Genomic DNA, 21,399 nt, shown 5'->3' on the forward strand with positions numbered 1-21,399 from the left:
TTTGAATATTTGAGGTCTTTTGCATTTCTATACGAAGTGTAAAATTAGCTTGTCCATTTCTACACAAAAAAAAGGCTGCTAAGATTTTTTTAAAAAATATTTATTATTTATTTATTTTTGGCTGCTTTGGGTCTTAGTTGCAGCACGCGGGATCTTTTGTTTCAGCATGTGGGCTTCTTCATTGCGGTGTGCGGGCTTCTCTCTAGTTGTGGCGTGAGGGTTTTCTCTTCTCTTTCTCTTCTCTAGTTGTGGCGCTCCACAGGCTCCAGGGCGTGTGAGCTCTGTAGTTTGCAGCACGTGGGCTCTCTAGTTGAGGCTCGCGAGCTCAGTAGTTGTGGCACGCGGGCTTAGTTGCCCCATGGCATGTGGGATCTTAGTTCCCTGACCAGGGATGGAACCCGCATCCCTTGCATCGGAAGGTGGATTCTTTACCATTGGACCATCAGGGAAGTTCCAAGCCTGCTAGGATTTTGATTGGAATTGAATTAACGCTATAGATCAACTTGTGGGAGAATTGACACTTTAACAATATTATATTCAAATCTGTGATCATAATATACCTATTTATTTAGATCTTTAAAATTTTCTCACCAGTATTTTGTAGTTTTTAGCATACTGTTTTGCACCTATTTTGTTCAATCTATCCATAAATATTTCATTTTTTATGTTATCTAAATGGTATTTTTTATTCTTTTCCATTATGGTTTATTACAGGATACTGAATATAGTTTCCCGTGCTATACAACAGGATCTTGTTGTTTATCCATTCTATATATAATAGTTTGCATCTGCTAATCCCAAACTCCCAATCCAGCCATCCGTCCCCAGCAACCACAAGTCTGTTCTCTATGTCTTTGAGTCTGTTTCTGTGTTGTAGATAAGTTCATTTGTGTCATATTTTAGATTCCACATATAAGTGATATCATATGGTATTTGTCTTTTTCTTTCTAATTTACTTCGCTTAGTATGATAATCTCTAGGTCCCTCCATGTAGCTGCAAATGGCATTATTTCATTCTTTTTAATGGCTGGATAATATTCCATTATATATATGTACCACATCTTCTTTATCTACTCATCTGTCAGTGGACATTTAGGTTGTTTCCATGTCTTGGCTACTGTAAATAGTGCTGCTGTGAACATTGGGATGCATGTATCTTTTCGAGTTATAGTTTTGTCCAGCTATATGCCCAGGAGTGGAATTGCTGGATCATATGGTAACTCTATTTTTAGTTTTCTGAGGAACCTCCATACTGCTCTGCATGGTGTCTGCACCAGTTTACATTCCCACCAGTGTAGGAGGGTTCCCTTTTCTCCACACCCTCTCCAGCATTTGTTATTTGTAAACTTTTTTTTTTTCTTGCGGGAGCTTAGTTCGCAGACCAGGGATCAAACCCGGGCCCCTGGCAGTGACAGCACCAAGTCCTAACCACTGGACTTGCAGGGAACTCCCTGTAAACTTTTTAATGATGGCCGTTCTGACCGGTGTGAGGTGGTATCTCATTGTAGTTTTGATTTGCATTTCTCTAATAGTTAGTGATGTTGATCATCATTTCATGTGCCTATTGGCCATCTGTATGTCTTCCTTGGAGAAATGTCTATTTAGGTCTTCTGCCCTTTTTTTGATTGAGTTGTTTGTTTTTTTGTTATTGAGTTGTATGAGCTGTTTGTATATGTTGGATATTAAGCCCTTGGTCACATGGCTTGCAGATATTTTCTCCCAGTCTGTAGGTTATCATTTTGTTTTGTTTATGGTTTCCTTTGCTGTGCACAAGCTTATAAGTTTGATTAGGTCCCATTTGTTTATTTTTGCTTTTATTTCTATTGCCTTGGGAGACTGACTTAAAGAAAACATTGATATGATTTATGTCAGAGAATGTTTTGCCTGTGTTCTCTTCTAGGAGTTTTATGGTGTCATGTCTTATATTTAAAACTTTGAGCCATTTTGAGTTTATCTTTGTGTATGGTGTGAGGGTGCGTTCTAAATTCATCGATTTAAATGTGGCTATCCAGCTTTCCCAACACCACTTGCTGAAGAGACTGTCTTTTCTCCATTGTATGTTCTTCCCTTCTTTGTCGAAGATTAATTGACCATATGTGTGTGGGTTTATTTCTGGGCTTTCTATTCTGTTCCGTTGATCCATATGTCTGTTTTTGTGCCAGTACTAGGCTGTTTTGATTACTGTAGCTTTGCAGTATTGTCTGAAGTCTGGGAGGGTTGTGCCTCCTGCTTTGTTCTTTTTCCTCAGGATTGCTTTGGCAATTCTGGGTCTTTTATGGTTCCATATAAATTTTAAGATTATTTGTTCTAGTTCTGTGAAAAATGTCATGGGTAATTTGATAGGGGTTGCATTAAACCTGTAGATTGCTTTGGGTAGTATGGCCATTTTAACAGTGTTAATTCTTCTAATCCTAGAGCATGGGATATCTTTCCTAAATGGTTTTTTAAACCTTGATTTCCAACATTTTTGCTAATATATAGAAATAGAATTATTTTTAAATTGACCTTTTTTTCTCACAACTTTGATAAATTCATTTTTTTTAGAGTCCTTAGAATTTTCTGTGCTCACAATCATATTGTGTACAAGTAAATTCAGTTTTACTTCTTTCTTTCAAGTCTGTATGGCTTTGATTTCTTTTTCTTTCCTTATTGCACTGTCTAGGACCCCCAGTACAATATTGAAGTGGTCAGAGTAAATATCCTTGACAGATCTTCAGGAGAAAGCATTGGTCTTTCATCATTAAGTAATGGGTTAGCTTTAGGTTTTCATAGATTTCTTTATTAGGTTGAGGAAGTTCCCTTCTATCCAGAGTTCGCTGAGAGCTTTTATTATGATGAAGGTTGACTTTTGTCAGTGTTTTTTCTGTATATATTGAGATGATCATATGGATTTTCTCTTTTATTCTGTTAATATGGTGGCTGATTTTTAAATATTAATCCAACCTTATATTCATGGGATAAACCCTTCTTGATCATGATATAGTATTTTATTTTATTTTAATTAATTAATTAATTTGTTTATTTAATTTTTTGGGGGCTGCATTGGGTCTTCATTGCTGCGCAACGGGCTTTCTTTAGTTGCGGCGAGCGGGGGCTACTCTTTGTTGTGGTGTGCGGGCTTCTCATTGTGTTGGCTTCTCCTGTTGCGGAGCACAGGTACTAGGTTTGCGGGCTTCAGTAGTTGTGGCATGTGGGCTCAGTAGTTGTGGCTCACGGGCTCCAGAATGCAGTCTCAGTAGTTGTGGCGCATGGGCTTAGTTGCTCCACAGCATGTGGGATCTTCCCAGACCAGGGCAAAACCTGTGTCCCCTGCACTGTCGGGCAGATTCTTAACCACTGTGCCACCGAGGAAGCACATGATATAGTATTTATAATATATATTTCAGAATTTGAGTTGCTAGTATTTTGTTGATTATTTTTATGTCAGTATTTATGAGGGATATTAGTTCACAGTTTTCTTGTGGTACCTTTGGTTTTGGTATTAGAGTAATGTTGCCTTACAAAATAAGTTAGGAGTATTCCTTCCTCTATTTTTAAAAAGAGTTTGTGAAGAATCACTGTTAGTTCTTGCTTAATGATTAATAGAATTTACCAGTTAAGGCATCAGGACCTGGAATTTTCTTTGTAGGAAGAATTTTTTTTTTCTCTTTAATTTTATTTATTTTTTATACATCAGGTTCTCATTAGTTATCCATTTTATACATATTAGTGTATATATGTCAAACCCAATCTCCCAATTCATCACACTACCACCACCACCCCTCCGCCACTTTCCCCCCTTGGTGTCCATACATTTGTTCTCTACATCTGTGTCTCTATTTCTGCCCTGCAAACCGATTCATCTGTACCGTTTTTCTAGGTTCCACATATATGTGTTAATATATGATATTTGTTTTTCTCTTTCTGACTTACTTCACTCTATATGACAGTCTCTAGATCCATCCACATCTCTACAAATGACCAATTTTGTTCCTTTGTATATATGTACCACGTCTTCTTTATCCATTCATCTGTCCATGGGCATTTAGGTTGCTTCCATGTCCTGGCTACTGTAAATAGTGCTGCAGTGAACATTGGGGTGCATGTGTCTTTTTGAATTATGGTTTTCTCTGGGTATATGCCCAGTAGTGGGATTGCTGGGTCATATGGTAATTCTATTTTTAGTTTTTTAAGGAACCTCCATACTGTTCTCCATAGTGGCTGTATCAATTTACATTCCCACCAACAGTGCAAGAGGGTTCCCTTTTCTCCACACCCTCTCCAGCATTTATTATTTGTAGATTTTTTGATGATGGCCATTCTGACTGGTGTGAGGTGATACCTCATTGTAGTTTTGATTTGCATTTCTCTAATGATTAATGATGTTGAGCATCCTTTCATGTGTTTGTTGGCAATCTGTATATCTCTTTGGAGAAATGTCTATTTAGGTCTTCTGCCCATTTTTGGATTGGGTTGTTTGTTTTTTGATAATGAGCTGTTTGTATATTTTGGAAATTAATCCCTTGTCAGTAACATGGTTTGCAAATATTTTCTCCCATTCCATAGGTTGTCTTTTCATTTTGTTTACGGTTTCCATTGCTGTGCAGAAGCTTTTAAGTTAAATTAGGTCCCATTTGTTTATTTTCGCTATTGTGAAATTTCACTCTTTATTCCTGATAATATTCCTTGTTTTTAAGTCTCCTCGTCAGATATTAATATAGCAATTCAAGTTTCTTTTAATTAGTGTTGATATAGCATGTTTTTTCCCATCTTTTTAATTTCAACCTATTTGTGTCTTTATATCTTAGGTGGATTTCTTTTAGACAGCCCATAGTTGAATCCTGATTTTATATCCAGTTTTACAATCTCTGCCTTTTAATTGGAGTGTTATATTTAATTTATTTATTAATATGGCTGAGTTGAAATCTGCCATCTTGCCTTTTTTTTTTTCTTTTTCTCCCATCTGTTCTTTGTTCATCTTTTTCTTTTTCTGCCTTTGTTTGGATTAACTGAGTATTTTTTTTTTTTTTGCAGGTTTTTTTTTCCTGTCTTTCATTTTCTTTTTTCTTATTTTTTTAACATCTTTATTGGAGTATAATTGCCTTACAATGGTGTGTTAGTTTCTGCTTTATAACGAAGTGAATCAGCTATACATATACATATATCCCCATATCTCCTCCCTCTTGTGTCTCCCTCCCTCCCTCCCTATCCCACCCCTCTAGGTGGTCACAAAGCACCGAGCTGATCTCCCTGTGCTATGTGGCTGCTTCCCACTAGCTATCTATTTTACATTTGGTAGTGTATATATGTCCATGCCACTCTCTCACTTCGTCCCAGCTTACCCTTCCCCCTCCCCAGGTCCTCAAGTCCATTCTCTACATTTGCGTCTTTATTCCTGTCCTGCCCCTAGGTTCTTCAGAACCATTTTTTTTAGATTCCATGTATATGTGTTAGCATATGGTATTTGTTTTTCTCTTTCTGACATACTTCACTCTGTATGACAGACTCTAGGTCCATCCACCTCACTACAAATAATTCAGTTTTGTTTTTTTTATGGCTGAGTAATATTCCATTGTATACATGTACCACATCTTCTTTATCCATTCATCTGTCGATGGACACTTAGGTTGCTTCCATGTCCTGGCTATTGTAAATAGAGCTGCAGTGAACACTGTGGTACATGACTCTTTTTGAATTATGGTTTTCTCAGGGTATATGCCCAGTAGTGGGATTGCTGGGTCATATGGTAGTTCTATTTTTAGTTTTGTAAGGAAACTCCATACTGTTCTCCATAGTGGCAGTATCAATTTACATTCCCACCAACAGTGCAAGAGGGTTCCCTTTTCTCCACACCCTCTCCAGCATTTATTGTTTGTAGATTTTTTGATGATGGCCATTCTGACTAGTGTGAGGTGATACCTCATTGTAGTTTTGATTTGCATTTCTCTAATGATTAATGATGTTGAGCATCCTTTCATGTGTTTGTTGGCAATCTGTATATCTTCTTTGGAGAAATGTCTATTTAGGTCTTCTGCCCATTTTTGGATTGGGTTGTTTGTTTTTTTGATATTGAGCTGTATGTGCTGCTTATAAATTTTGGAGATTAATCCTTTGTCAGTTGCTTCATTTCAAATATTTTCTCCCATTCTGAGGGTTGTCTTTTTGTCTTGTTTATGGTTTCCTTTGCTGTGCAAAAGCTTTGAAGTTTCATTAGGTCCCATTTGTTTATTTTTGTTTTTATTTCCATTTCTCTAGGAGGTGGGTCAAAAAGGATCTTGCTGTGATTTATGTCATAGAGTGTTCTGCCTATGTTTTCCTCTAAGAGTTTTATAGTGTCTGGCCTTAGATTTAGGTCTTTAATCCATTTTGAGTTTATTTTTGTGTATGGTGTTAGGGAGTGTTCTAATTTCATTCTTTTACATGTAGCTGTCCAGTTTTCTCAGCACCACTTATTGAAGAGGCTGTCTTTTCTCCATTGTATATTCTTGCCTCCTTTATCAAAAATAAGGTGACCATATGTGTGTGGGGTTATCTCTGGGCTTTCTGTCCTGTTCCATTGATCTATATTTCTGTTTTTGTGCCAGTACCATACTGTCTTGATTACTGTAGCTTTGTAGTATAGTCTGAAGTCCGGGAGCCTGATTCCTCCAGCTTCGTTTTTCTTTCTTAAGATTGCTTTGGCTCTTCGGGGTCTTTTGTGTTTCCATACAAATTTTGAAACTTTTTGTTCTAGTTCTGTGAAAAATGCCATTGGTAGTTTGATAGGGATTGCATTGAATCTGTAGATTGCTTTGGGTAGTATAGTCATTTTCACAATGTTGATTCTTCCAATCCAAGAACATGGTATATCTCTCCATCTGTTTGTATCTTTAATTTCTTTCATCAGTGTCTTACAGTTTTCTGCATACAGGTCTTTTGTCTCCTTAGGTAGGTTTATTGCTAGGTATTTTATTCTTTTTGTTGCAGTGGTAAATGGGAGTGTTTCCTTAATTTCTCTTTCAGATTTTTCATCATTAGTGTATAGGAATGCAAGATATTTCTGTGCATTAATTTTGTATCCTGCTACTTTACCAAGTTCATTGATTAGCTCTAGTAGTTTTCTGGTAGCATCTTTAGGATTCTCTATGTATAGTATCATGTCATCTGAAAACAGTGACAGCTTTACTTTTTCTTTTCCGATTTGGATTTCTTTTATTTCTTTTTCTTCTCTGATTGCTGTGGCTAGGACTTCCAAAACTATGTTGAATAATAGTGGTGAGAGTGGACAACCTTGTCTTGTTCCGATCTTAGAGGAAATGGTTTCTTACTGAGTGTTTTTTATGATTCCATTTTATGTCCAATATTGACTTCTTAGCTATACCTCTTAATTTTATTATTTTAGTCGTTGCTCTAGGTTTTACAATATGCATCTTTAACTTCCCACAGTGTACCTTCAAAATATGTTACAGGACTTCATGTAATGTATAATAACCTTGCAGTAGTGTGTATCCATTTTTCCCCCTCTTGTTCTTTGTACTACTGTTGTCAGACATTTTTCTTCTCGGTTTCTTATGAATTTCATATTAGATTGTTACTATTTTTTGCTTTAAAGAGTCAATTATCTTTTTTCCTAGTTTTCAAATTTATGTAAAAGTATTTTACACTTATCTGTGTATTTACCATTTCCAGTAATTTTTATTCCTATTTATAGATCCAGATAATATAATTGTCCTTCTACCAAAAGATCTTCTTTAAACATCTCTTCTAGTTGCAGGACTGTTGGCAACACATACTCTTAGATTGTTTGTTTGATAAGGTCTTTATTTCACCCTCATTTCAGAAAGATATTTTTGCTGGATATAGAATTCTGGGCTAACAATTTTTTTTCTTTTGGCACCGTATCATTCCATTGTTCTCTGGCTTGTATAGTTATTGACAAGAATTGTGAATTTTTATCTTTGCTCCTCTGTACATAATGTGTTTATCCCCCTTCTAGCTGCTTTTAATATTCTGTCTTTAACATTGATTTTCAGCAGTTTTATTGTGATGTGCCTTATACCTTCCATTTTGTTCCTTATTATGTTCATGGTTGTCTTTAAACACTTGAACATACTTATAATAGCTCTTTAAACGTCCTTGCTAATTCCATCATCTCTTTCATTTCTGGGTCTATTTCTATTCATTGATGTTTCTCTTGGTTATGAGTTACATTTTCCTGCTTCTTGACGTGTCTGATTTTTTTTTTTTTTTTTTTTAATTTTTGGCTGCATTGGGTCTTCGTTGCTGTGCGTGGGCTTTCTCTGGTTGCGGCAAGCGGGGGCTACTCTTCGTTGTGGTGTGTGGGCTTCTCATTGCAGTGGCTTCTCTTGTTGTGGAACACGGGCTCTAGACGCGCAGGCTTCCGTAGTTGTGGCACATGGGCTCAGTAGTTGTGGCATGCGGGGTCTAAAGCACAGGTTCAGTAGTTGTGACGCACGGGCCTAGTTCCTCCGGGGCCTGTGGGATCTTCCTGGACCAGGCCTCGAACCCATGTCCCCTGCATTAGCTGGCAGATTCTTAACCACTGAGCCACCAGGGAAGCCCAGACATGTCTGATAATTTTTTATTGGATACTGGGCATTGTGAATGTTATATAGTTAAATGCTGGATTTTGTTATCTTTATTAAATAATACTGGACTTTATTGAGGAAGATAAGCAAATTATTTGTGGAGCAGCAATGTTCTCTTGAAACTCCTTTTTTCATGTGATGATCTTTTTTTCCAGTGTTATTGAGATATAATTGACATACAGTACTGTTTAAATTTACCACAGTAACTTTAGTTAACATTAGTCATCTCCTATAGGTACAAAGGTGGCAGGGCATGGGGTGTTCCTTGAGATATAATTGACATATAGTACTGTTTAAATTTACCACAGTAACTTTAGTTAACATTAGTCATCTCCTATAGGTACAGAGGTGGTGGGGAATGGGGTGTTCCTTGAGATATAATTGACATATAGTACTGTTTAAATTTACCACAGTAACTTTAGTTAACATTAGTCATCTCCTGTAGGTACAAAGGTGGCGGGGAATGGGGTGTTCCTTGTGATGAAAACTCTTGGGATTTACTCTCTCAATAATTTCCAAATATACCATACAGCAGTGTTAACCATACCATACAGCATGTAGTACATTACATCCCCAGTACTAATTTATCTTATAATTGGAAGTTTGTACCTTTTGACCACCTTCATCCGTGAAATTTCTTTTTATCTTTGTTAAGGTAGGTTTATAGTGGCCTTTAACTCTAGGGCTAGTTTAGTTCTATAATTAAGGTGCGACTGTTCTGGTGCCTCTTTTGAATGCCATACGTATTCAACAGGTACTTTTCATTCTGCTTGGTCAAAATTCATACACCTCCCAGTCCTGTGTGAGCTCTGGGAATTGTTCAGCTTACAGATCCTTAGTCATTTTTTTGTTCGAACTGGTTGAATTTTACCTTATACGTGTGATTCTTACTCAGCAGCAGATTCAGTGGGAACCCTACATAAATTTCTGAAGCTCTGTTCTTTGCCTAACTCTTTTCTTTCTGGTAACCTGCCTCACAAGTGCCAGCCACCTCTGCCTCTCCAAACTCTAGTGTGTCTCCTTAGCGCAGCAAGATTTTCATGCTCACCTTATATTTTCTTTCTCTCAGGATTCCTGTCCTGAACTGCCTTTTATACAATGTATGAAAAGAGGTATTTCTTTCCTAGTTTTCAGTTACTCCATCATGAATGGAAGTGGAAGTCCTGAACTACTTTAAAATATTACAGTATACCCTGAGTTACCCAACTAAATTTTTTAAAATTCATATACTTTTCAGAGAAACTTCCCTTGAATTAACTATTCATATGCATTGTCCATTTTACTTCATTCTCTTTCTTCTTTCCTTCCTCTTTTTTCAGTTACTGGAGGAGAGGGTTTTTTTAAAATAAATTTATTTATTTATTTTTGGCTGTGTTGGGTCTTTGTTGCTGTGCACGGGCTTTCTCTATTTGCGGCGAGCCAGGGCTACTCTTCATTGCGGTGTGCGGGCTTCTCATCACGGTGGCTTCTCTTTGTTGTGGCGCATGGGCTCTAGGCACGCGGGCTCAGTAGTTGTGGCTTGCCGGCTCTAGAGTGCAGGCTCAGTAGTTGTGGTACACAGGCTTAGTTGCTCCGTGGCATGTGGCATCTTCCCAGACCAGGGCTCCAACCCATGTCCCCTGCACTGGCAGGTGGATTTTTAACTGCTGCGCCACCAGGGAAGTCCTAGAGGAGAGTCTTGAGTAGATTTTGGAAACAATATGTTATAGTGAGCATTTTAATATGTTTTTAAAGATAATCCACTAAAACATCTCTCTTCCCTTTCCCCATATTTTCCTTCTATTCTTGAGCCAGAGTCCCAGCCTTACATTGATCATTTACAAAGGTTCAACCCTCAACTCTCTTAAAAGAGCAAGAATTGAAACTGAAGCTCTTGGATGGCTGATATTTTGTCCTGATAGTTAACTGTCTTCTTGGTCATCATGACTCTTTTAGGCTATGTCCACCTGGAGAGAATTTTGCAATCTGAATTAGCTGAGTAGGATTAGGTGGTAGGCAAAAGAGAAGAGACTTTGGATTCCTTAATTTTCCCTGTCTTAAAAGATGTGATACTGTTTCAACCAGGCTGCCCATTCACTGGTCAGCTATGCAGCTGACTGCAAACCACACTTAGTTCTACCGGCCCAGCTGTTTATGTGCTTATATATGTGGGTATGCCCTTACATGGTGGTTTATCTTGATTCCCCATTTGCTTGTTAGCTCCTTAAAGGCAGGACTTGGGCTTTAGAAGCCTAGAAGAGTGCTGAGAACAGTGCACTGGCTGGGTGTACTGTCTAATTCTAATCTTATCATGAGACTTTTTTTCCCTCCCGGGCCGTGCGCAGCTTGCGGGATCTCAGTTCCCTGACCAGGGACTGGACCCAGGCCACAGCAGTGAAAGCCGAATCCTAACCACTAGACCACCAGGGAACTCCCCTATCGTGCAACCTTGATGAGAGATTCCTTTCCTTTTTGGTTGGGCCTGAGTGTTACTAAATTAGTCCACAAGCATGTTGAATGTTTACTGTTCCTTAGGACTGTGTTAGGCATTGTGGAAAATCTGTAATGTAACACTGGGTGCCTTCCTTCAGGGTGCTGAGAATCTAGCTATGATGCAGTTTCAGTGAGGAAATCAGTAGTAATAGCATGTTTGTTTCTTCAGGAGACAGCCTGCCACTCAGCCTGCCTGTACCTGCTAAAGCACAAACCCTAAAGCAGGGTGTTCTTTCCTCCACCAGAAATCCCTCATTGGGAAGCCTGTAGAAGACAGATCTCTTCCAGAAAGTGGGAGAAGGGAAAGGTTGCTCATTTATGGCAGGGGTTGGAATTTCAGGTCCTAAAAAGCAGTTATTCATGGAGTCATTTTAAAATGAAAGAATAATAATAATAACAGGGCTTCCCTGATGGCTCAGTGGTTAAGAATCTGCCTGCCAATGCAGGCGTTCAAGCCCTGGTCCGGGAAGATCACACATGCTGCAAAGCAACTAAGCCCATGCGCCACAACTACTGAGCCTGTGCTCTAGAGCCCACGAGCCACAACTACTGAGCCTGTGTGCCACAACTACTGAAGCTCATGCGCCTAGAGCCCGTGCTCCACAACAAGAGAAGCCACTGCAATGAAAAGCCCATGCACCACGACGAAGAGTAACCCCCGCTTGCCGCAACTAGAGAAAACCTGCATGCAGCAACAAAGACCCAACACAGCCAAAAATAAAGAAACAAAAAATAAATAAATAAAAAAATAAAATAAACTTATGAAATGATTCTCAACCCAGTGTAAAATTAAAATAATAATAATAACAGCTGTGTTTATTACGTACTGCTTGTGTGTCAAGTGGTATACTTGGTGCTTTATATATATTACCTTATTTAATCTTCTATATGATGAAAGTTATTATTATCCCCGTTTTACAGATGAGGAAACGGGCTCACCCAGCTCCACCCTGCTGCTAGTATGTGGTAGAGCTAGGGTGAGTCCAGGCAGGCTGGCTCTAGAGCCATTCTCTTAACTACGTTATTTTGAAAATTAATAGCTGTTGGTTGAGATTCTTTATCAGGGCCTAGGCACAACTAGACCCAGACTGTGACCCACCGATGTCTTTAATTGGAGAACATCTTTGCATTGCTTTTTTTTTTTTTTTTTTTGGCTGCATTGGGTCTTCATTGCTGAGAGGGGGCTACTCTTTGCTGCAGTGCACGGGCTTCTCATTGCGGTGGCTTCTCTTGTTGAGGAGCACAGGTTCTAGGGTGCACGGGCTTCAGTAGTTGTGGCACACGGGCTTAGTTGCTCTGCGGCATGTGGGATCTTCCCGGATCAGGTTATCGAACCCATGTCCCCTGCATTGGCAGGTAGATTCCTAACCACTGCCACCAGGGAAGTCCCTGCAGTGCTTCTTGTTTAGCTTTAACTAATCCTGAATTTGGAAGAATAAATATGGATTATGGAGGAAGAAGAATTGGCTTTTTGCTTCTCTATCATCAGAATTCCCCTTACAAGCTGTCCAGCACGTGACCACCACTTAATTGTGAGAATGCCACTGAAGGGCTGTCCTTAGACTGGTGGGATTGCAAGGTTAGGGAGAGACCTTTATTGCTTCTGGGAGAAAAGAAACACAGTAAACACAGTAATCACATAACCAGTTATGGGGAGGGACTGCTTTGGGAAAGTAGAGGAAGAGTGAGAGGCCAGATGAGGTCCTTTCAGAGAAAATGAAAGATTCTAGGAAGCCCACAAGCCCAACAACTGGTGAAAGAAGGTGGACTGTGCTAGGGTGTAGACTGTTACCTGATTGATTAGGGAGGGATGTCCGCCTAGGAAGGGCCTTTGAAGTTGCCAGGAAGTCAGAAATTGAGGAGGCAAATTATGGTAAAGCCTGAGGCCTTTAGGTACAAGGGTTCTGGGATATTACCCTCTGCCTAACTACTGCCCTTGCTTTGTCCCAGGCCAGCGTTGAGTGTGAGGGAGGCCCAAATGGGACATATTCCTAAAGTCTTAAGCTACAGAAAGGAAGATCCCAGACGAGGTGTGTACCCCTAGTGCTCTGAACTTCTGAATGGGCTGGGGCCCAGACCTGAGCTTAGAATGTTTTCTTCTCTTGGAAATTTAAGAGAAGTGATATGGGCAGGAAATGGCAGGGGCTGGGTGAACACAAGAAAGGGCCAGGGAAGGAGAACGTGACCCTGGGCAATGTCTGGACAAGGGGAGAGCTGAGATTATGCACAAAGTCCAGCCAGGCCTCTGGTTTCCTTCCAAGGAGCTGATAGCTCAGGGGCCTTCTCTGCTTTCACCTCCCTGCAAGAAACTGAACTAAGCTCTTCCAGGAAAAGCCAACTTTATTGGGAAAGAAAAAATCCCTGTTCTGAGCGATATCTTATACCTTCCACTCTGCCCTGGCAAGAAGAGAGAAAGCCCAGGTGATAAGGGTGGCCTTGCCTGAGGCTCTCAGGACATTGCATCTCTTGATGTGCTGTTTCTTCTTCTCAGGAGTTAGCTTTAGCATGGTATTTGTCTTTTGGCACCTGACACCCCTTAGGAAAGGCTGAGCCCAGGTTGCTGGGTCATAGCCATTGCTGAAGCTGCCCAGAATTCAGGGATTGGAAAAGCATGTATTATTTTATTCTGCCTGATTCCTGGGAGCTGGTTCCATCTTGCCTTTTTCTGGAATTTTGCCTTTTTCTGGGCTTGAGCCATTTATTTCTGAGCCAAGACCTTGGCCGTAGATATTTCAGCCACTAGCACAGCCCACGTGCATGAGGGGGCCAGATTACTTCGTGGGTGACTGGCGTTGCTGGGTACTGGTCCTCTTGCCGACAGAGCTGACAAATGGAATTAGAAGCAAAGGAGCCAGCCTATACTAGAGTCTCTGGGACATAGTTTGGCAAAGTGACCTTGAGGAGTGGGGTGTCTGGAGGAAAAGAGCCTGAATCTGGACCAGACCTTTGACCTAGCTGTCCTTCCCAAACTCAGGAACACAAGCCTGTGTTCTCCATCCCTACTTTCTCCTCAGGAATTCTTGGCAGGCAGAAGTGTTTGCCACTAGGTGAAGTCTGCCCTGGCACAAGACTGAACTGGTGAAGGGAACAGCCCAGAGGCACCTTTGTACCCCTCAGGACTCCATTCTCAGTCTTTCTGGTCAGTCCTGACTCTAGCTTATTCCCTTCACCCCTACGTTCTGTTGGAGCTAAGCCTCCCTCATCACACTCCTTCCTCCCAAGACTCCCTACTGAGCTGGGAGCTCTCCATGACATCATACACTTCCCTCCCAGGTCAGATAAAATTGCAAAATAGCTATCACACAGATTGCCACAGTGAAAAATTATTCACTCTCCTGGTCTCTCCTTTCTACCCAGCTCACTTCTTCTAACTTAATGTAGAAGATCTACATCTTCTGATGTAACTAATCATTGTATAACCCAAATATAATTATCTTCAAGCTGGCAAGATAGTACTACACTCTCTAAATACTAGTCTGGTCTTGCTAATAATAGACATGATATATCCAAAATAGTTTTCATTACAGTGGGCAGCAGGGGGCTAGGCTAGTTCACCTCTGAATATTCGTGATGTAACTAATTGTCCTTGTCTTTGATTTATGGTCTGATAAGCCGAAGTCATATCAGGAATGGCTTTGGTAGTCCTTTCCTTCTGGAACCACAGAGATCCAAGGTTCCTGGAGTTAGTGGAGGTCTGAATCCACCCCCATAGAAAGCAGAGGCATAGTAGGAGAGGGACCCCTCATCAGAACAAAAGAGGATGAGATAAGCTCTAGCTTAGTTTAGAAAGTGTCTCCTACACTCCAAGGCTAGGATGCCCAAAAAGTTCCATCCAGGCAATGGATAAGAAGACTGAGTTGGCATTGGGAGATGAAAACAAGTGGCAGATGGTGCTGAGGAACATCCCAGGACTGAAGAAATGTGGTTCCCAGAAAAGGAAAAGGAAGGAGACATTGGCAAAGTCTTACTCAGCAACTGACAGCCTGGCCAGAGAAAGCTGCAGGATATGGCTGAGAATGCATCTTTGGTATCAGGGATACTGAGGGGCTCCGACACTCACTGTTCTGTCACCTCTTCTCATGCTTCTTTACCATACCCACAGTAAACAGCCCTGGTGACCAGGCTGGACGAGTCAGGAAAGGCAGGGGATGGAAGAGATTAGAAAGTGGTCCCGCCTACCATATAGCATAGGGAACTATATACTCAATATCTTGTAATATCCTAATAATGAAAGAGAATGTAAAAAAAAGAATATGTATGTATGTGTGTATATATATATTTTGGCCATGCCACACAGCTTGTGGGATCTTAATTCCCCAACCAGGGCTTGAACCCATGCCCTCGGCAGTGAAAGCGTGGAGTTCTAAACACTGGACCACCAGGGAATTCCCTATATATTTATATATATATGTATAACTGAATCACTTTGCTGTACACCTGAAACACACAGCATTGTAAATCAACTATATTTCAATAAAAATTTTTTAAAAAACAACAAAAAACATGGCCCCAGAAACCTGAGGAATCACTCCCCGTGGCCAGGCTTTTTTCAGGGTAATAAGTAGTGAGCAAGGTCTCTTGGGGGTGTTGTCTCAGACTGAATCCAACGCAGTAGGGCAGCAGGAGGGGCGTGGGGGCCAAATACCTAGGGTTCGTGTGGACTAAGCCCCACCTGGCCCTTGACTTCCCCAGGTGTTAGAGGTAGTGCGAGCCAACTATGACACGCTCACACTGAAGCTGCAAGATGGCCTGGACCAGTATGAGCGCTACTCTGAGCAGCACAAGGAAGCCGCCTTCTTCAAAGAGCTGGTGAGTGTGCCCCGCCTCCATCTCTGCCTGTGTCTCTTAAGGGCCCTTTCCCAGCCACTGGGTTCTACTGTGCAGGTGGGCAAAGGCTGATGAAATAAGACTGGAGGGGCCTGCTTGGATTGGGTTTGCAACTTATCTCCCAAAGCAGTCCAGGAAGGACCAGGCAGTGAGAGACAAAGATATTCCCCAGAGTGCTGGTGCCAGGCTGGGAAGGGTGAGAAGTCTGAGGCAGCAGTGCCCACCTCTCCTCTGCAGCCATGGTGACAGCCCTTGCACAGCTCCAGCTGGGCCTGGAGTTTGACGTGTGTTCCCAGTGGCAGCTCTGGCTCATTACTCCTTATCCTGTCCTCAGAGTAACTAATGAGAGTAATTGATTCTTCTCCTCCTTATGTAATCACTTCTTTCTAAATTCCTAACTGGGTCCTGGTCTGAGTGCCCTTCCAATCTAGTTCTCCAGTCTTCACTCCCTACCCCCATTCCCACTTTCCAGTCACTCAGCTTCCTGCAGCCCCCTCCCTTGGCCGCCTGCAGCCAGTGAACATCTGCTCTGCCTCCTACTCCACCTCCCAGTCAGCATCTCCACAGAACTGGACTTACCCTGTTGGTGGTCCCTGTCCTGTCCTGTGCTCAGAAGATGCTCTCAGGAAAAGCCCAGTCTCCCTGTATTCCTGCCACTCCACCTGCCTGGTTGTCCATGATCATCCTGGCTGGGGGCTGAGACCAGGGCACACAGGCCTGTGTACCAACTTCCCATGTCCTCAGACCTCCCACTGCTGGGGCAGAACTTGCATCAGCCCAGCTTTTACTACCCATGCCCAGTCCATGATGAAGGTGCTAGATTTTAGATCACCTGTCTTGTGCTAAACCCAGCCCAACTCTGACCCTGACATGGCATTCCTGGGATTATTGGGCTTCCCCAAGGTGAGGCAGATATACTCTGGACTGAGTTAGTTGGGAACAGGGAAGCCACTAGTGTAATAAGATAGCAGAGTACAGTATTTTTATGGGGTGGTCAGCAAGTTATTGGGAGATGAAGAGGATTGTGGAGGAGAGAGTTCAAGCAGCTCTCTTGAGGCTTTTGGGCACTAGCCTGTGCCTTACTCATTTCTCCTCATATCTATACCTCTGGCACAGGGAAGCAAAGAGGGTCTGGTTAGGTTTGGAGCTAATGAGCTTGAGCTGCCTGTTGTTTGCCATGCTGCCCTTTCCTCTGCTTCCTGCCTGATGACTTCATTAAGTTTCCCATAGCAAAGCAGAAATTGAAAAAAAGCTCCCTGGGCTTTGGGGCCTAAGACAGATACACATTCTTTTTCTCCTTCCTCCCCTGCTTTGTCTCTCATTCGATGTTCACTTCTATTTCCCATGAATGAATTTCCTTCCAGAGTCTGCTGGATTCCTCTTAGAACCCACTCAGAGCAGGGAGTTTGGCCTTCTGGCCCCTTTCCCACAGGTCTTTTCTCCTGCTGACACAGTCAGGACTTCCTGCAAGGTTCTTGGTCTGTGGGTAGAAAGCATAAGCAGTGGGGACATAGCAAGGATACAGCTGGACTCTCCTCTCAAGTGGGGAGGCATCTTTGTGGTATGGAGAGTGCTGGACTAGGAGCTGAGAAACCTGGGTCCTACTTTCACAACTGGGACTCACTGGCTGTATGACCTGATCCTGGCTATTGGCCTCCTTGGATCATACTCCTGCCATCCAATGACAGACAAGGGCTGCATCTCTAAACATTCTTTCCAGCCCAGAAAAGTAAATAAATACAGAAGGAGATTGAGGAGACTCGAAACACATCCAAAGAGAGGTAGCTCCAGAGCATGAGTCCTCTGGCCTCAGTTTCTCCTCCTCCATTAGACCACTGACCAGATCAGTCCCCCTTCTGCCTGGCCAAGGCAAGGACAAAGGCCTGACCTCAGCCCTCCTTCCCTGTCTGTGCTTGTTTCTACCTCATCAGGTGCTCAGACGCTCTTCTCACATCCACTAGGATTCCTGTCTCTCAACCTCTCTTTTCTTCCGACTATCACGGAATTGTTTGCTCATTTACCTGCAGGGATGATAGATGTTAAGGGTTCATTTCCTAAGAGAGAAACTTCTAGCACTTCATCTTGGCCTTGTGCTTCAGGCACTGCCCTCTGCTGTTTGTAACGGACTCTCTCCTGTTTTCTCTCTGCCTGTGCCCCCCCCACCTTCCCTCACCTTTTCCCAGGTTCGATCCATTAGCACCAACGTCCGGAGGAACCTGGCCTTCCACACACTCAGCCAGGAAGTCCTGCTCAAGGAATTCTCCACTATCTCCTGAGGCTGCCATGCATACCTGGGCAGCCACTGACTGCCCTTACCCATGAGGCTTCCTGGGCTGGAGGCGGGGGCGAGGGGAGAGGGCCTGTTCCCAAAGCTGGAGAAAAACACAGATACCGAGGTCTCTCGGTGAAGGCCGCACTTCAGTGGAGCTTGGACAGCAGGGGCCAGGATGGGCAAGCCAAGGATAATCTTATTTGGGGAGAGGATGGGTGGGCACAGGGAGACACCTTCAGAAATGTGGGGACTTCCAGGGTGGGCTCTCTGGACAACCCCTCATATTTCCAATTGAGATTACAAGTTGTGGCTACTGACTAATTTTCAGGAGCTGTTGGGTAAGCCTTAGGGTGATGCCAACACCTGGGGGGTCAGTGGTTCTCCTAGGCTTCTGAAAACAGACTCTCAGATGTAGGGGGAGCCAGTTCTGCTTCCTTTGTGCCCGGAAATCTGTGTCCCCTGCCCCCACCAGCACTTGGCCCTTAGCTCAGGCTTAGGGTGAGGTAGGAATGGGATACGTTTTTTCTATTTTCTGAATCCAGAGCTGACTCCTCTGCTGTCTGACCACCACTTTGTGGATTTGATTCTTGGCACCGGGAGTACCTGTTTGCGTTCCCCTGCCTTCCAGCCCATTGACTCGTCAGCACTACAGGGTCACCACCTTAGCTTTTCATTTTCAATCTGGTTTAAATTGTCTTTAGGGTGTGTGTGTGAAATAAACATGGACAGGTTTTCTGGAGCCCTCAGGTGCCTACTTTGCTGGTTCCCTTTCCAGCAGCTTCCCCACCTCCTTAGCTACCCCCTCCTCTGGGAGCCTTTCTTGCGCCTGCTGAGCTCCCCTCCACGTGTTCCACCCCCTCACCTGGCTGTTGTTTACATCCAGCCTGCGTGAGAATTTCCTCTGGGGAGGAATCTGTTGCTGCTGTGGTCTGGTGCCTGGCAGAGAGAGAACTTGCTGGGGCCAGGCTCTGAAACAGGCCAGGTGAGCATCATGGAGAGGCCGACCTTTGGGAAGTTGGCCTATGGTTCCTTCTCTGGACAGCCTCCTTGGGACTACTGCTGTAGGCTTTCCTGCCCCACAGCTGCCTTTGAAGTAGCTGCTGCTCTGAGATCCTCCCTTTCTAAAGCACTTTCTGAAGCCCTCAGGATGGTAGGGGGCAAGCAGCACAGGAAGAATCTGGGAGTAAGTACCAGAATCCAGCCGTGAGAGCAGGTCTGGGACCTCCCCGGCTGCTATTCCACTTGACTTCAAATCTTTTTGGGGTACTCGCCCTCCCTGGGAGTCAGAGTTCCGACTCCAACATTGAGCAAGTTCCAGAGAATCCACCATCGTGCTGCCATGTATAGTTGTAGATTCTTAAGGTATCAAGGGCAGGGTCATCTCTGATCACTAGATGGATAGTCCAGCCTGGGGCATTTAGTGTTTTCGACAGTGATAAACCCCAGAGGAGCAGGAGCTGGAAGCTGGTGGCAAGTTGAAGTTATTAAAAATTGATTTGTATGGGACAGTCTTTTTAGTGTGTTTTCTATTTCCCCTTAATCTCTGTTACCCAGAACTCCTTTCTCAATGACAGAGTTAAGGTAATCTCCCAGGTGCTGGTCTCATCTGGTTAGGGAACCCCTTATATGCTCTGTTTCTCAGTCTCCTGGTCCTAGTGGAAGCCAGTTCAGTTCAGAAGTTGTAGCCTCCCTTGCCTTTTGGGTGGAAGGAAGGAAGAAGAAAATCCCTTTACCTCAAAATTTGGTGTTAAGGAGGCCAGCCAGCCTATCTGGGCTGCTTCTAGATTCCTGCCAGCCTTTCATATGAAGTGAATAAGGGCAGGTCCAGGGCATGAGGCAATAAGCAAAGCACTCCTTGCCCTCCATTTTAAAAGCCCATCTCTTGGCCCATTTACATACACCTATTCTAAGAACTCCAAATAGGAGTCCCATCCCTTCTTAGAATTTAACCCCAAAAAGAGCCGTCTATGCTCTGTCCATGCCCCAATGTCTATACCAGGTCTGTGGAGGACCCTCCAGAGTCAGGGAGAAGCCAGGAGTAGGGCATTGCTCCCAAAGATAATCCTTCCTTCGGCTGCTTGTCCCCTTCTCATGTCTGAACTCTCACCACAATTCCTGCTGGGTTAATTGAATCAAGTGCTTGTAAATTAATCCAGCTGAAGAGGTTAAATATGCTGGGGTCACTTTAGCTGAAGCTTTCCGTCTCAGCAGGTCACTCCTCCAGAGGAGCCATTGGGCAGGCAGGATTACCTGGGACACTGCCACCATACCATCAGAACACATCAGACATTGCCCCCACCCCTAATCCTCATGGTGGTTGGGGGGCTCATGGGCTAGGAGCCCACGAAGGATCGTGGGGGAGGTCAAACTAGTAGGCTCAGTCGTTCAGTAGCCATTCCTGGAGCTGGAGGTAGCTGAGCTTTGTGCTAGCCGCTAGCTTCAGAAAAAAAGAGCTAGTCTAAGGGAAGGGGGCCTCATAACAAGGGCATTTCTCCCCCACTCTTGCCTGCATCCCCAAACCCCTCAATCATTTCCCAAATCTTCTGGAAAACAGAAGGAATCTAGGACAGGGCAGATGATAGAAGAGAGCAGGGCAGGAAAGTTGAAAGAAAAAAAAAAAAGGAACAGAAGAACAAGAAAGTCTTGAGAAACTGACCTGGTTCACTCTTTCTTTTCTTTTTCTTCCCAGTTGGCCAGCGGGGGTCATTAGATCAGGGAAGAAGGCACCTTGAGAGTGAATAGGGCCCAGAGACAGGGTCCTGGAGTGGGTGAGGGTAGGGGTCCTTCCAAGAGAAGAGAAAATTGTAGTCCACTGGCTTGAGATAAACCTGCGTTAGAGGCTGAGTTGACCTTTGCATCCCTAACCCCCTTCAAGCAGGGTGGGCACTGGTGGGGGCCAAAGAGACTCATACATGGGTGGAGAACAACAGAGAAAATAGGGGCTGACAGGGAGACTAACAAGGGACTCATACATACCCGGGCCAGTGCTGAGGGTAGGGGAAGGAGTGCTGAGAATCGGAGGCGGGGATTCCTCATAGTGGAGCCTTTCTGGCCCTGTTCCCTCCTCCACCCGCAATACCCGGGGCTTCAGGTCTAGGGGGTAGTGTTGCCAGAGAGCTCGTCTCCCTCCCCGCACTTCTCAGCTCACCCTTTCACCGGGTGCCTCCCCCGAACTGCAAAGAGGAGGGGGCGGGGGTAGGGGGAGCCAATCCCGGCAGCGCCAAAGGGGGGAGGTGGCGGTGACAGCCGCGGGGAGGGGGC

At 43.4% G+C, this 21,399-nt stretch overlaps 1 protein-coding gene across 8 annotated transcripts in view; it reads left to right on the top strand.

Moving 5' to 3' along the window:
* The window catches only part of ARMH3 (armadillo like helical domain containing 3), a 181,605-nt gene extending 161,961 nt beyond the window's left edge, over positions 1–19,644 (top strand). For all 8 annotated transcript variants that reach the window (XM_059900248.1, XM_059900245.1, XM_059900252.1 and 5 more), the window contains 2 exons: positions 15,732–15,848; positions 18,050–19,644. In XM_059900248.1, coding sequence (XP_059756231.1) covers positions 15,732–15,848; positions 18,050–18,142 — 210 coding nt within the window. In that variant the 3' untranslated portion in view covers positions 18,143–19,644. The remainder of the gene's footprint in view (positions 1–15,731; positions 15,849–18,049) is intronic.
* Positions 19,645–21,399: the final 1,755 nt, after the last annotated feature.

This window comes from Balaenoptera ricei, chromosome 16 (genome assembly GCF_028023285.1).
Source record: "Balaenoptera ricei isolate mBalRic1 chromosome 16, mBalRic1.hap2, whole genome shotgun sequence".
NCBI classification, from domain to species: domain Eukaryota; kingdom Metazoa; phylum Chordata; class Mammalia; order Artiodactyla; family Balaenopteridae; genus Balaenoptera; species Balaenoptera ricei.